Source organism: Mercurialis annua, linkage group LG8 (genome assembly GCF_937616625.2).
Source record: "Mercurialis annua linkage group LG8, ddMerAnnu1.2, whole genome shotgun sequence".
Lineage (NCBI taxonomy): Eukaryota > Viridiplantae > Streptophyta > Magnoliopsida > Malpighiales > Euphorbiaceae > Mercurialis > Mercurialis annua.
In genome coordinates, this window is record NC_065577.1 from 35,883,947 (window position 1) to 35,898,463 (window position 14,517).

The 14,517-nt window shown below is 32.5% G+C and overlaps 2 protein-coding genes across 2 annotated transcripts; both read right to left on the reverse strand.

The window, feature by feature from the left end:
- Nucleotides 1-2,709: 2,709 nt before the first annotated feature.
- On the reverse strand, nucleotides 2,710-4,364 carry LOC126659909 (uncharacterized). The gene is made up of 3 exons (XM_050353236.1): nucleotides 4,317-4,364; nucleotides 3,826-4,221; nucleotides 2,710-3,731 (listed from the first exon to the last, which is right to left on the reverse strand). Exons 2-3 carry the CDS (start codon nucleotides 4,192-4,194, stop codon nucleotides 2,871-2,873), a joined length of 1,230 nt encoding a protein of 409 aa, XP_050209193.1. The 5' UTR covers nucleotides 4,195-4,221; nucleotides 4,317-4,364; the 3' UTR covers nucleotides 2,710-2,870.
- A 2,283-nt stretch (nucleotides 4,365-6,647) lies between these two features.
- LOC126660767 (chorismate synthase, chloroplastic) lies at nucleotides 6,648-12,783 on the reverse strand. Its single transcript, XM_050354432.2, has 13 exons — nucleotides 12,536-12,783; nucleotides 11,661-11,811; nucleotides 11,456-11,532; nucleotides 11,305-11,363; nucleotides 10,588-10,671; nucleotides 10,419-10,511; nucleotides 9,411-9,491; nucleotides 8,968-9,099; nucleotides 8,700-8,802; nucleotides 8,490-8,584; nucleotides 8,314-8,379; nucleotides 7,554-7,638; nucleotides 6,648-7,077 (listed from the first exon to the last, which is right to left on the reverse strand). The coding sequence occupies exons 1-13, from the start codon at nucleotides 12,666-12,668 to the stop codon at nucleotides 6,929-6,931; spliced, it is 1,308 nt and encodes a 435-aa protein (XP_050210389.1). The 5' UTR covers nucleotides 12,669-12,783; the 3' UTR covers nucleotides 6,648-6,928.
- Between the last annotated feature and the right edge of the window lie 1,734 nt (nucleotides 12,784-14,517).

The window sequence follows — 14,517 nt, forward strand, 5'->3', positions numbered from 1 at the left end:
GAAACTTTCTTATGAAAAGATTTTTCCCTTCATCAAAAGGATGGCCGGCAAATATGCACTTTATATCCAAATTCAAGAGCCTCTTCCTAAACCCGCGGTTAAAGGAGAATGGAGAAAAAGGGTTCCTACTACTCCTTAGAAGTTTCGGGTCCCTTTGACTGACATTAATCCTTCCTCTTGGGTCATTGACTCGGGAGCGCCTCAGGCCCTACTTAGTTGACTGACAATGACAAAGGCTTGCGAAACTAAATCCCCATCCAATCGGTACAGCTCATTGTCTGGTATTCCGCATGTCTCCTTGTCTCTTGAAAAAGCTTTCCACCATAGCTGCGTAAGACTTAGAAGAAAAAGAAGGATCCGGTGGTCGGGAGTGACCTAGTAGTCGTAGGGCATGGGCGGGATAAGAAGAAATGAGGGAGAATACCGTAGCGCCTTGTGGCAGGGCTAACTTGTGTAGGCTATCTTTCCCCTATGGTTTCACCCATACTTTTTTCTTCTGATATTAACCAATTGATCAACTTTCCTCTAATGACGACATAAATCAATTCAAAAATAAGTTTTCAAACAAGATTGCTTGAAAATAATTATTAATAAAAATTGTCATTATTAATGAGGTGGAATTCAAATGATATACTCCCTCCGTCCCAATAGAGTTGTCCACTTTGAGAAATATTTTTGTCCCAAAATTCTTGTCCACTTTCAAAAAGTAACTAACTTTTACACTCAAAATCCTATATTACCCCTATTTAAAATCCACTAATGAGTCTTTTGAAAGTAGGGGTATAACAAGAAAAGTAAGGAAAATTTTACAAAACCTATAAGCAATAATTACTTTTCTTAAACTGTGTGATAAAGGCAAAGTTGACAACTCTATTGGGACGGAGGGAGTAGATGTTAGACAATAATTTGTTAGGTCGTGGATTCGGTTCTTTCCACAAGCTCTCCTCTAACTAAACTATAAAAAGAAATAAAAATTGTCGTTATAAAAAAAATCACAACTATACAAACTTCTAGAGTAGGAGAGATCTAATAATTAAATAAATGTTTTTTTCTGGGTGTTTGGTTCAGCGTTTTGGTGGAATTTTTAGCTTTTGTTTTCAAAAAGCTCCACCAAAGTGTTTGGTGAGAATTGTTTTAGAGCTTTTTGGAGCTTTTTAAACCTCCAAAAGTTGCTGTTTGAAAAGCTTCATTTTGTAGCTTTTTGCCCACAGCTGATAATTGTTTTAATATTTTTAATTATTTAGATAAAATTACTCTATTAAAATATATCCTTTTTTAATATATTAAATTATTTAAATTATTTTTAAATACTCTAATTATATAAAATTGTTTTTTTTATATTAAAACAACTATAATTTAATAATTTTGTAAAAAATTTGTTATAAATTTATCAAAAACTATCTAAATTAGTTCAAACTAAATACTATTTGTTATAAAAAAAGTAATTATTAATATTTTTATTAAATAGTGTATGATATAATATGTTCATAATTTAATAAATAAAAATAAAAATTATGCCCTTTACGGTCATTTTATATTTAAACAGCTACAGCTAATTAAATCTCATCAAACAATTATGGTTTATCAGCTACCAGCTAATAGCTAACAGCTACCAGCAACAGCTAACAGCCACCAGCTATAAGAAACAGCTAAACCAAACAGACCCTTTATTTGATAAGACAACAAAAGAGATCGATAAACTATAATAATTATTTCTGGAAAATAATAATTATACATGTTCTTTCCAAATGGTCGGAAGTCATATTGAAATCCTTTGGCCAACTAGAATTAAGTACTCCCTCCGTCCAAATAGAGTTGTTCACTTTGTCTTAATCACACAGTTTAAGAAAAATAATTATTATTTATAGGTTTCATAAAATTTTCTTTATTTTTTTTATCATACCCCTGTTTAATGTAGAGTCTATTTACAATTTAGTTTTAATTTACTCATTATTGGATTTTAAATAAATGTAATATAGAAAGATTGAGTGTAAAAGTTGGTTACTTTTTTAAAGTGGATAATAGTTTTGGTATAAAAAAATTTCTCAAAGTAGACAACTCTATTAGGACGGAGGGAGTACTAAATTTAATGGTGTTTTTTTTAAATACCTCACTTTTTGAATTTTTTGTAAACATACCCTTTCCAAATTTTAACAGTTTATGTAATACTATTATTTTTTTGAAGTGACGGATTAAAAAAAGTTGTCTTATAATTATATATACTGAAAATCGGGTTAATGACCATAAAATTTATTTTTTGTTAATTATTTCCGAAATTATCATCAAAAATTACGTAATTCCCATTTTGTCTTCTAGACCGCGGAACTGTTCCGCGGTTTGTATAAACCGCGGAACTGTTCCGCGGTTTGTATAAACCGCGGAACAGTTCCGCGGTCTGTCCTACGTGGCTCCTCGCTGGAGGAGCCACATAGGAAAAGCAAACCGCGTAACAGTTACGCGGTTTGCTTTTCCAACGTGGCAAACCGCGTAACTGTTACGCGGTTTGCTTTGTGCAGTCAGGGAATTTAATTCCCTGACTGCACTGATTGGGAGAAAAATTCTCCCAATCATTTTAATGTAATCATTTAAAAAAAAATTAAATAAATAAAATATTTATTTAAAAATGAAAAAAAAATTATTAAAAAAATTACGTTTTAATTGCTGAATTTTTTAAATTTAAAACGTTTGAATTAGTTAATTTTTATAACATTCTACAAAAATAAATTTATAAAATACTACAAAATAATTATATTAACAAATATTCAAATATAATTTATACTTAATAACAATAACATATTTAATAAAATAAAAATTACAAATTAAAAAAGATTACCACATCAGATAATAATGTACAAAGTACAAAAAAGAAATCATCTAGGAGTCCTATCGTCATATCTACTAGTGACCGGGAGGTTCGAGCGCAAGTTGTTTCTGTTACGGTTCGCCCGACGGCCTGTACTGATGGTGAGGTAACGTCGACCTGGGCGACCATCACCATCACCCTCTCCTGCATCGGCGTCCTCGTCGTCGGCTCCGTCGTCACCCTGCTGGTCCTGGGGAATGGCCGTACTCGTCGTTGCTGGTGGCGGGGTAACAAATTCTCCTTGTTGGCGGAACATCATCGCCTCCATGCTGTCTAGACCTAACCAACTGCTACCATATGACAGAAAGTCTGTAGTCCCAGGTGTCTGTGGAAGTCCCTGTGAAGCTGAAAAGTCCTGTGTACCCTGTGTAGGCTGATCCCACTGCACCTGAAAAGGAGGCACCGTAGGTGGTACATAAGCAGGCGGCGGAGGAACAAAAGGCGAAGAAGGTCCTGGTGGCACTGGATATGAACACGACCCCTGAAAATAGTGATGTGCCGAATCCCCGTAAAACTGGCCAGAAGAAGAAGGAGGACCCGATGAAAAGGGTGGCGGTGCAGAGCTGGACCCCGCGTAATAGTAATGCCATCTGAAAGGATGAAAAACCACTGGGGGAGGCATAGGATCAGTCGGACGCTGAGGTGGTGCAGGGGGGTGACGCCGCTGTCGCCGTCGATGTCGCAGTGTAGTCGGATCTATCGGCGCGTCAGGTATGACTGGTAGTCGATGCGGCGGTATAGAAGGCTCGATAGGGGGCGATGTAACATCACGGCGGTCCTCTCTAGTGCCTCTCTGTGTGCTGGCTGCGAACCGCCGAAGCTCAGTGTCAACAGGAGCATCCCTACGTACACGCTCCACAAAATCGGCCTGCACATAAAGATATAATACGTTAAAAAAAGTAGAAAATTAACCCACAATTTATTGATTAATTAATTGAAAAACATATAATTTAAAAAAATACCTGTGCTCCGAGCTCAGCGCCCTGTCGTGTGATCCAGCGACGCGTGACATACCGAAACCAATCCATATACTCAGAATGATAATGAGGTGGGTCCTGGAGGGGCTGTCCTGAAATTACAAACCGGAGTCGGTCGTCCCACACACGAATGTAGTGAGAGTGTGTCTGGATCCAAGATGAGCTGCTCTTCAGGGTAAGGGAGTGTAGTGCGTGGTCCTGAAGTGGGGCGTCTGGAATACCCTGTTGCAGTCCGAACTGCTGCAGAACTCTGTCTGCCTGGTGCCACTCCACAATATGAAAATAAATAAGTGGAACCGTGGCCCGCCAAAAAGCGCGCCCATCTAAACAATACGCTGGGATAGTGTCCAGCATATCATCAGTGTACGGCTGCCAGATAAACTGCATGTATAAAATATAAGACATTTAGTATTAAAACATTCCCACAATGAGCTATTTAACATACGAGATAATAAAACCGAAACATAATTTCTTACATCTTCGTAGCGAGATGTGTCAAGCCGAACACGGATGTCAGGCAGCGAGTGTCGTCATTACTACATAATTTCTTACATCTTCGTACCATCCCAATAAATTTTTAGGGCTGGCAGCTCATTTGTCGTCATTACTACATTAAAAAAATATAATTTTAACTACATTTTTAGGGCTGACAGCTCATTAAAAAGAGGGTTACTCTCATTTAAAATATAATTCAAATATTCTACATGTCAAGTTCAAATTTTTAATAATTAGCCGATTTAAATGTAAATACGAATATTTTATGTTAACTTTTTTCACAAACCTACAGTTATAAAAAAATTATATTTTCTCTAAATACTGTTAAAAACAAATACCTATTATATTTAATTTTTTAGTATCGAATCTATTTATATAATATAAAACATAAATTTTAATATTTTCACTAATTCCAACCTAATATATATGAATATTCTAAAAATTTCATATATTCGATTTTTTAATTTTAATTTACTCTATTTTACATTTATATAAATTTTATACACATTATTCTAATTTTATTTACACATTAATCTAATTTATTTTATAATATATATTTTTAAAAAAATTAACTAAATCTAACTATATTTATTTAACTAACTACATTTCAAACACTATTTTAATCTAATTACATTTCAAACATCATTTAAATCTAACTACATTCAATAATTAAAAATAACATAAATTTAAAAAACTCACCCGATAATTCCGCCAAAAATTAATATTCTACGCCAAAAAATAATATTCCGCCACGAAAAATAATATTCCACCACGAAAACCGACTCTGCAAAATCTTCTCCACAATAATTCCCCGATTTAATAAATTTTTCTCTCTCTATCTCTCTAACAATTTTTTCTCTCTCTCTCTATCATCTCTCTAAAATAATATTTCTTTCTCTCTAATTTTTGTGGGATAAGGGGGAACAGATTCCCCCTTATATAGTAGTTGTAGACCGCGGAAATGTTCCGCGGTCTACAACTACTCAGTCAGGGAATAAATTCCCTGGCTGCCAACTACTCAGCCAGGGAATTTATTCCCTGACAGAGGGAATAAATTCCCTCTGTAAACCGCGGAAGTCTTCCGCGGTTTACAGTGACGTGTCACTGTAAACCGCGGAACTCTTCCGCGGTTTACATTGACGTGGCTCCATCTCTGTCCAGATGGAGCCACGTCTGCAGACCGCGGAACACTTCCGCGGTTTACTCCAAACCGCTGAAGTGTTCCGCGGTCTAGAAAGCACAATTTCAGAAAAAAAATTAAACACGGGCTAATATGAGAAATTTTATTAATTTTTGAGATAAACATGTCATTAACCCCTGAAAATCATAAAATTACTAATTATTTTCAATTAAATATTGAACACTAATTCAAAAACTATTATAAAGTTGTTTTAACCCTTGAAATTATAAATATATAATATATGAATAAGAACTATGATAATAATAATATTTATCATAAATATAAATGCTCATAACATAAATATTATAAAGGCCTAATTACAAAAAAAACCCTCACCTTGTAACATTTTTTCGTTTATACCCTCACGTAGGAAAAAGTTTATTTGTACCCTTTTTTTGATTTTTCATTTTCATCTCTACCCTAAAATTAAAATTTTTGACAATTAAATTAATTAAAGGATGAAAATATTATAAATGACTAATAATATTAATATTTAATTAAAATATAAGCTAAATATAAAGCATCATTTTGAATATTTTTCCAAATGAAAAGAGGTCAAATTAGCTTTTTAGGGTAGAGATGAAAACGAAAAATCAAAAAAAGGGTACAAATGAACTTTTTCCTACGTGAGGGTATAAACGAAAAAATATTACAAGGTGGGGTTTTTTTAAATAACTAGGCCTATTATAAACTTTAATTGCATAAGAAAAAAAGATAATTTCTTAAAAGAAACACCCCCTTTCTACCAAATCATCTAAAAATATTATCCATAAAATTTGTTTTGCAAAAGTAGTTATATACAAAACAACAACAAATACTCTTTATTTGCACATTAAATAGATAAAACGGTATTGTCTTCAAAATAGAAAATCGATTTTAAAGCTTCAAAAGATCGTCAAATGGTATCTCTTAATTTAACGTGTATAATTACAAACTTTTACTTTTGCTATAGTACAAAAACCAATTTGATACTCAAAAATGGGGTACTCAATATCGTGCGTTATAATTGAATATGTAAATTGCTTATTACTAGAAAAAGCAGCAGAATAAAGTTATATTTATCTAATATAAAATAACTAAATGTTACTAATATACATTATAAATAAAAATATTTAAATAATTAGTAAGCAAATAATTGAAATAGATCATAACTACTCGCTGTGATCCCATTTTTGTTTTTATTCATAAAACAGACATGAATTCTTTTACATTTCAACTCAAAAGCAAAACAAAAAATAATACACTTACAAATTCACCAATTACAAGAATAGAAACACCCAACCTAATTATAAAAAAATTAAATCAAAAGCCGGCCTTGAACTTTTAATCTCACTGTCGAAGCGTCTTCGAGTAAAATCTTATCGTCATATTTAGTGTAAATTAATTCATATATTACAGCAACATAGCTACCTTTCAATTGGAGATGCTCACTGGCTCAACTGTTGAATTCTTCATGGGTTCTTGTAGCTCTGGATTGAGAGGGAACATGTTGCACTGAGCAAATTGCGCCATCAATTGGTCCACAAGAACCAGAGCTACCATGGCTTCGACCATAGGCACCGCTGCATAAGCAAAATAACAACAATACAAACTCTTACCACGAACTTCTTACTCATAAAAAATTAACAAGGAAATGCAATCAACACCGACTTTCTTCGTAGATTTTCTTTTTTGCGAATCACGCCACTTAAAAGTTCCATAGCATTTCAGCCACGTGTAAATTCTTATAGGTAGTAGGTTTGTATATTTTTCCTCTATCACCCACTTATTAACACACAGCCACAGAAACTTATTGATATGCCTACAGTTTTAGTTTCATTTTTGAAACACTTTCTGAAACTCCTAAACTATATTATTTATAACCTATTTTTGTAAAAAAAAAAATCCTGAAGTCATTTCATGTTTCAGCATTTTCCACATTTCCACTTTTATGTTTCAGTATCCGTGCAATATACACACACAGAGAAGAAAGATTAAGATATCAGCTCCAAAAGGAGAAAACCCGAATAATAAAAGACTAGATAAAAGTTGAACGTACCACGCGGGACAACACAAGGATCATGACGACCACGAGCAATTAGCTCTGTTTCCTGTTTTTCTCTAGTCACCGTGTTTTGCTTCTTCTGCACAAGAAAAAATAACCAAGCTTAACATTTGATATATCTAATACTCCCTCCGTCGCAGATACATAGGCACTTTAGGACAAACACAGTTAAGAAATTCAGTTTATCTTTGTAAAATGTGTTAATTTATAAAAATTAGCGCTAACACTTATTTAATTACATAGTGACTGTGTCTTTTAGTAACTTTTATTTTCTTTTTAATGCATTCTATTATAATTAATACAGGTATATATGACATTTTAATCATTTAAGTAAGGAAAAATTACAAAAAGATCCCAAAAAGTTCTCATAGGGTACCTAAAAGGTTTTCACTTTGAACAAGTTGTATTAGAGATGTATCGGCAATGAATTAGCAATTTATCTTAGAGGTAGCCGATATGTATCTACAATGTATATTGTAGGAAAAAATAAACGCATAAAGGGTGAAAAGATTTTTATTTTAAAAAAAAAATGAAATTTTTAGACTTAAAGTGTATTTTTGAAAATTAAGTGGTTTTTGGGCAGTTTTGGTTTTCCCTTTTGAGTACCTATAGTTTGGGACTAAAGAAACTTGAAATAGTGTGGGATGGAGGAACTTTTATTGAAAAGGCATGCATGAAATGAAACAACATTCTGCCAACAAGTTTAAGAGTGCATATAGAGAGGTACGGAGAGGAAATTAAAGATATAACTTACTGTTATGGTTGATGTTGGCTTGAAAGCTACCCTCAAATATATAATTTCACCATTTGATATTCCTCCCTGCTCAACAATACAAGAAATTCTCAATATACCACAATACTAACTAACAACAGATTGGTAATTAATCCTTGCTTAGAAAACAAACAAACGATCACTATGAAACCACACACCTGTACACCGCCAGAACGATTTGTTCTAGTCCTAATTTTTCCATGATTATCCATGTAAAATTCATCATTATGTTCACTGCCAGTAAGAAAAGTGCCTGCATAGATTTTTTTGACTTGAATTAGCATTAAGATCATTCTATACGTACAGTTGATAGGAAATATGATGCAGATTATTAATTACGCATTATCATTCATTGGTTAGATCTTAACCTGCAAAACCGCTGCCAAATTCAAAGCCTTTTGTTGCAGGTAGTGACATGACAGCTTTAGCCAGCTCAGCTTCAAGTTTGTCGAATACTGGTGAACCAAGCCCCTGCCATACAATTACAAAAGTTAATCTTAAGCAGTATTTGCACAAAATTCTTACAGAATACAGAATAAGGCACTATTTTATGTTTGAGAAATTGAGAAAATTAAAAATATGAGATCATACTTAAGCTGCATGCAGGTAAAAGCAAACATGAGAGATAAGACTTACACGTGGAGCATTCCTTACGATGCACGTGACAACACCACCAACAGAATCTCCTTTTACGCGGACTGTGTCAATGGCTGCAATCATCTTTTCTGCATATTCTGGATCTGGACACCTGACGATATTGCTCTCTATCTGCCGAGGTTTTCAAGCTTAAATAATTAGGAAAATGGCTAATTAAGAGCGAAGAGCCAATCAACTTAACAATTTCTTTAGACAAAGCAGAATCTACTTTCTGAGAGGAACAAAGCTGAGATTATTTGAGGAGAGGCAAGAAACGCTATTAGTAAAACAGCTACTGTTCAAGAAAGTAGGACTGTAATAGCAAGATGATGCTGCCAACAGTGTTGGTGCATGTTTCTGTGTGTGAAAGAGAGCTGCGTGTGTGAGTGTGTGTGTGTGTGTGTGTGAGTGAGTGAGAGAGAGAGAAGCAAATGCATTCGTACCTGATCAAGTGTCACAGACTCATGATCAACACGATCCTCTGGAAGTATAACCTTATGAACTTGAGAGACATAAGCAAGAATCTGAAGACAAGAAACTAGAAGATATAAAACACATGACATTCTAGGACAGATGTCATACACACATGAGGAGTTTATCTATCAGTAAAATAGATAAAAATAAATAACAGAAATAAATCTAATGCTCTCTCTGCACTATCTGTACAGTGGAAGGATATTCACACTCACAGTCATGGAACTTGGACATCAAAATGTAAATGAGTTACAACTTACAATACCACCATGCATAATATCAAATTCAAATTTAAGAATGGTCCTATATTTCATATTAGTGGCTAAGGGATGTGGATAAATTAGTTTATGTAATGCACAAGAAATGTCCATACTACAGGCTTCCATACATACCCAACACTTCTTGCAAATGACAAGATCTATAGTAGATACATGAATGTATGATTTCCAAACACAAAGAGTCAATATCAGAGTATGTACATAAACTGGCGTAACAAACCATGGTTCAAGAAAATTCATGACTAAAACAAGAAAGGTTTTATAGCTAAAATAACATCACTTATATTATATTTGACACTTGATCAAAAGTCACATAAATGATGGTGTAATTATTTAATAGTTAGAGCATTTCATTTAAGCTTATCACAAAGAAAGACTGGCGGTCCAGATGATGCTCTTGCCATGTAATTTACATTATGCATACACATTGAATCCATGCTCATGGACAAAGAGTGATAAATGAAATTATGCAAATATGCAATATACAAGAGACGGCTGAACAGGTAAACAAAGTAGTAAATCCATACACCTTTGACACTTTTTAAAAACACATGTACTATGAGAATTTGCAACAGAAAGATGTAGAACTAAACACCTATAGGAAAAAAAGGTCAAGTAATTCATGTCTCAATCATCCGTCCATCCGGGGAAAAAAAGATTAGGACCACAAACCTTGCGTGAGATAAACAATTATCATACCTCAGTTCCTGAATATTGCTTCAGAATTTTCTTTGCAATAGCTCCTGGTGCAACTCTTCCAATGGTCTCTCTTGCAGAAGATCTTCCCCCACCCTTAATTAAAATCCAACTTCATCATATATTAGGTAATGCCAGTTCATTCAGATATGATGATGTTTGGAGACTGTACCTGCACTGATCTGACACCATACTTCATGTCATAAGTTGCGTCAGCATGAGAAGGCCTATAGGCCATTGACATTTCACTGTAATCCTGCAAAACATAAGGCGATGATTATACCTTTTGAATTACTCTAGAAAGGGTTAAGATAAACTCAATTAGTTACAGCACAACCCACATAACAGCTTACTTCTGATGACTATAACTTTTGAATTACTCTAGAAAGGGCAAAGATAAAATCAATCAGTTACAACATAGCCCACATAACAGTTTACTTCTATGACTATGTTAAGTTAAGATCATACACCAAAAATGACTAAATTAATCACCAAAGAGTAACAGTAGATATAGTTCTTGGTTTTGTGAAAGTTGAATTTGAGTTGAGTTGAAAAAGAAGAAGAGAAATGTTTGAGAGCAGAGAAAAAAAGAACCAGAACAACAAAATTTCAAAATAAGTGTGTACTTCATTTCCTTCTGTTTTGGGTGCATGTGTATTCAAGAGCCTAAAATGAACTAGACCAAACTGTCTGAAACAGAAAAGGAAATCCAATGCAATAATTTTTTCACAAGATCCCATTTTTGCAGTACTATTGAGTATTGACCTATAGAATGCGCCTGAGGAAAAGCAGTGACCAATTTATTACTACATTTTGCACTACAAATTCATTGTATGCTAAATCAACTTGGAATCCAGTCTCAAACAAGTGTCTGATTCTAGAAACTCACATTGCTTCTCTGGTCAGTATTTGGTACAAAAACATGGATGGGTGTTCCAGTAGTCATTCCTGCAGTTAAAAACTAATGCATGAGTACATCTCCAGAGAAACATGAGCAGTGATATCTCAGTTATATAGTTAAAATGCTAACAAATACTAACCTTCGGAGACACCGGAACTTATTTTACATGTATCAGTCTCCTTTCTAGGAGTGGTAATTCGACTTTGACCTGGCCTCCTGCACAACTCAAACTATTACTCTTTGAAGAAACTATGGATAAAAGAGTCTGAAAAAGGGAAACGTAGTAACTACGTTGTATTGTGACAGCCAGAGCAATCAAATGACACAACAAACTTCTGAATTACCTTCTATCAAGGTCCACTTGTAAATCAGCTTCTGAAATAGGGATGCGAGGAGGGCATCCATCAACTATACAACCAACGCCACCTCCATGAGACTCTCCAAATGTTGTAACACGGAAGTGGGTTCCATACGTACTACCCGCCGCATTTATTTCTGTTGCAGAACAGTAAAGAGACAGTCAGAAAGCAAATCCACAACTTTGTCAAACTCACTAATGGCGTAAAATTCTTCCCGAAAAAATATCAGATTTAATTACTAAAGCACCAAAACATATGCTCAATGAACCAGATTAACAAAACCCCAGTTACATATACATATAAAGCAAGCCTCTCCATACCATACCAAAAATCAAGGCCATCATAACTACATGAACAAGACATAAAAGTAAAGCCTTCATTCTTGTATTTTCATATTCCACCTATAAAAGCATAATTATTCTTACAGTTTCATGCTGTGTCACGTCATTTTTACAACAAGCCAATCAGCATTTGCAATAGAATTCTTTAATATGGCAAGCCTCATTGGTTTTTTTCTTCATGAATGAAATGGCACAACGATTGCGTATGTAATTATTATTACACAAATACCACACACCTCTCACAGCATACAATGATTGAGAAAACCATAATCAAACAAATAAACCTCACAAAATCGATTTTTTTCATCACTTCGAAATGTTCTTAAATGAGCTCTTTAGCAACTTGGGAGCTAAAGACTACAACTTGGAGCATAAATTGAATAAAACCAATAAAATTAGAACATGGGTATTGCATAGCAAACTAATTTACACATAAAAAATCTCTCCTTCTACTACAATTTGATTAAAACATAAGCATATGATATTTAATTCTAAAAGAAAATAAGCAAGAACACTCACGGAGCTTTTTGGGCGGTGCTGGGGAGCGGAAGGAGATCTGGACGGTGGAGATGGAGAGATTCCGGTGATCGGAGTGGCTGAGTATGGAAGAACCAAGAAAAGGGTTGGAAACAAGAGATGAAGAGGAAGCCATTGGAGGTTGGTGGAGAATATGGTGGAAAAAGAAATGGGCAGAGGTTATGTAGGAGATGGTTTGGTTGGGTTTGGTGGTGGCGGAGGTGGTGTTAGTGGAAGTTAGTAGCCACCTACCCCCTCCCCTAACGTATTTTTGTTTCATAAATAAAAGGAAAAAACACTTTTAAATTTATTTAATTTTTTTATTTTTATAATAATAATAATAAGATTATTATAACTATGTTTAAATCTAAAAATTTCACTTTAAGTTTAATTATTTATGTTATTTATTAATTACGATGAAACTTTTAAAATACGGGTTAATTTGAAACAAATTATTATGAAAATTAAATCGCAATTTAGAAGAGAAGTAAAGATTTAAATTTAAAAGGCGAGATGCAAAAGTTGAACATAATTATAATGAATTTTTTTAATTAAAATATTCTTGAAAAAATCAATAACTAATAAAAAGCATAAATATTTGAATTTCTAAATTATTTGGCCTAAAAAACTATATGTTAATATTTTAATTAAAATCATATTAGATGTTTGTTTTCTTTAAAATAATTATATTTATAATATATTTGGAACAAATTCAATAATTAAACCTAATAACCTGAAATAGAACATAAAAATTACGCTAACACGCGCTGCCTGATTTGCAATTCTATTAAAGAAAATAAAAAATAGATTATCAATTGCTAACTAATTGAGTGCAGTCATCGATTAAATTTCTTCAATACCCATAAATTAATTTATAATATGATAAACTCGATCATGGCATACAATTCAACCACCACTTGATAAAAAAAATTTAAAAAAAATAATAACAAATTTTTCACAAATAAAAAATAACAAACCATAAAATACAATTTTAAAATATTTTGGCCTATAAATAATCTATCTCTATTGTTAAAAGATCTTTAATCTAATTTCGATTTTTAAATAAATTAAATTTGATATGGGCTATAAATTTTAATTCATCAAGAACAAAAGTGAAACAGCGTTGACTATTTTATTATTTTTTATGAAATTAAAATAATATAAAAATAAACGAAGTGTGTGTTTTATATGCGCTAAATCAAATTTGATGTGCGTTTTCGCTGATAAATTATAATTCATCAAGAATAAAAAATAAAATAAGCGTCGATTGTTTATTATATTTTATAAAATTAACAGTATTTGAATTAAATTAAATATTGATAGAGAAGGAAAATTAATTTAGATTAAAGGATACATAATGCAAATTCTATATAAGAGTTTGTGGCACATTTTCTTTGGATTATTATAGATATGTAGAGTTGATAATTCCGAAAATTCAATGCCAATTTGACTATACCTTATAATTTTACATTTAAATAATTATAATACTATAAACAAAATTTAAACTATAAAATTAAATTAAATAATTTAAGAAGCAAAATAAATAAAATTAGAATATCAAAAGACTATGTTTTATTAAAATGCATGAAATAATTATTAAAATTGTAAATTGAAGTTGAAATTTTGATAGAAATGTGTGTTTTAATTAAAAACAATTTTCAACTTGATTATCATATCAGTATCATAACATTGCATCGAAAAAGAATTTTTTTATTGAAAACAGTGCTTAATTTATCATATCGATATTATTATATTATTATATTGGTATCATAGTATTATTTATCATATCAGTATCATTATCATTATATTACATATTTATAATAATAGTATGATAAGATATTGATAATAGTATGATACAGTTATGATAATATCGGTATTACTGATTATCAATATCGGTATCATAACACCTCTTGATAAAAATAATTTTTTATAGAAAAAAATGTTTGGTTATCATATTAGTATCATTACATTATTATATCCGTATT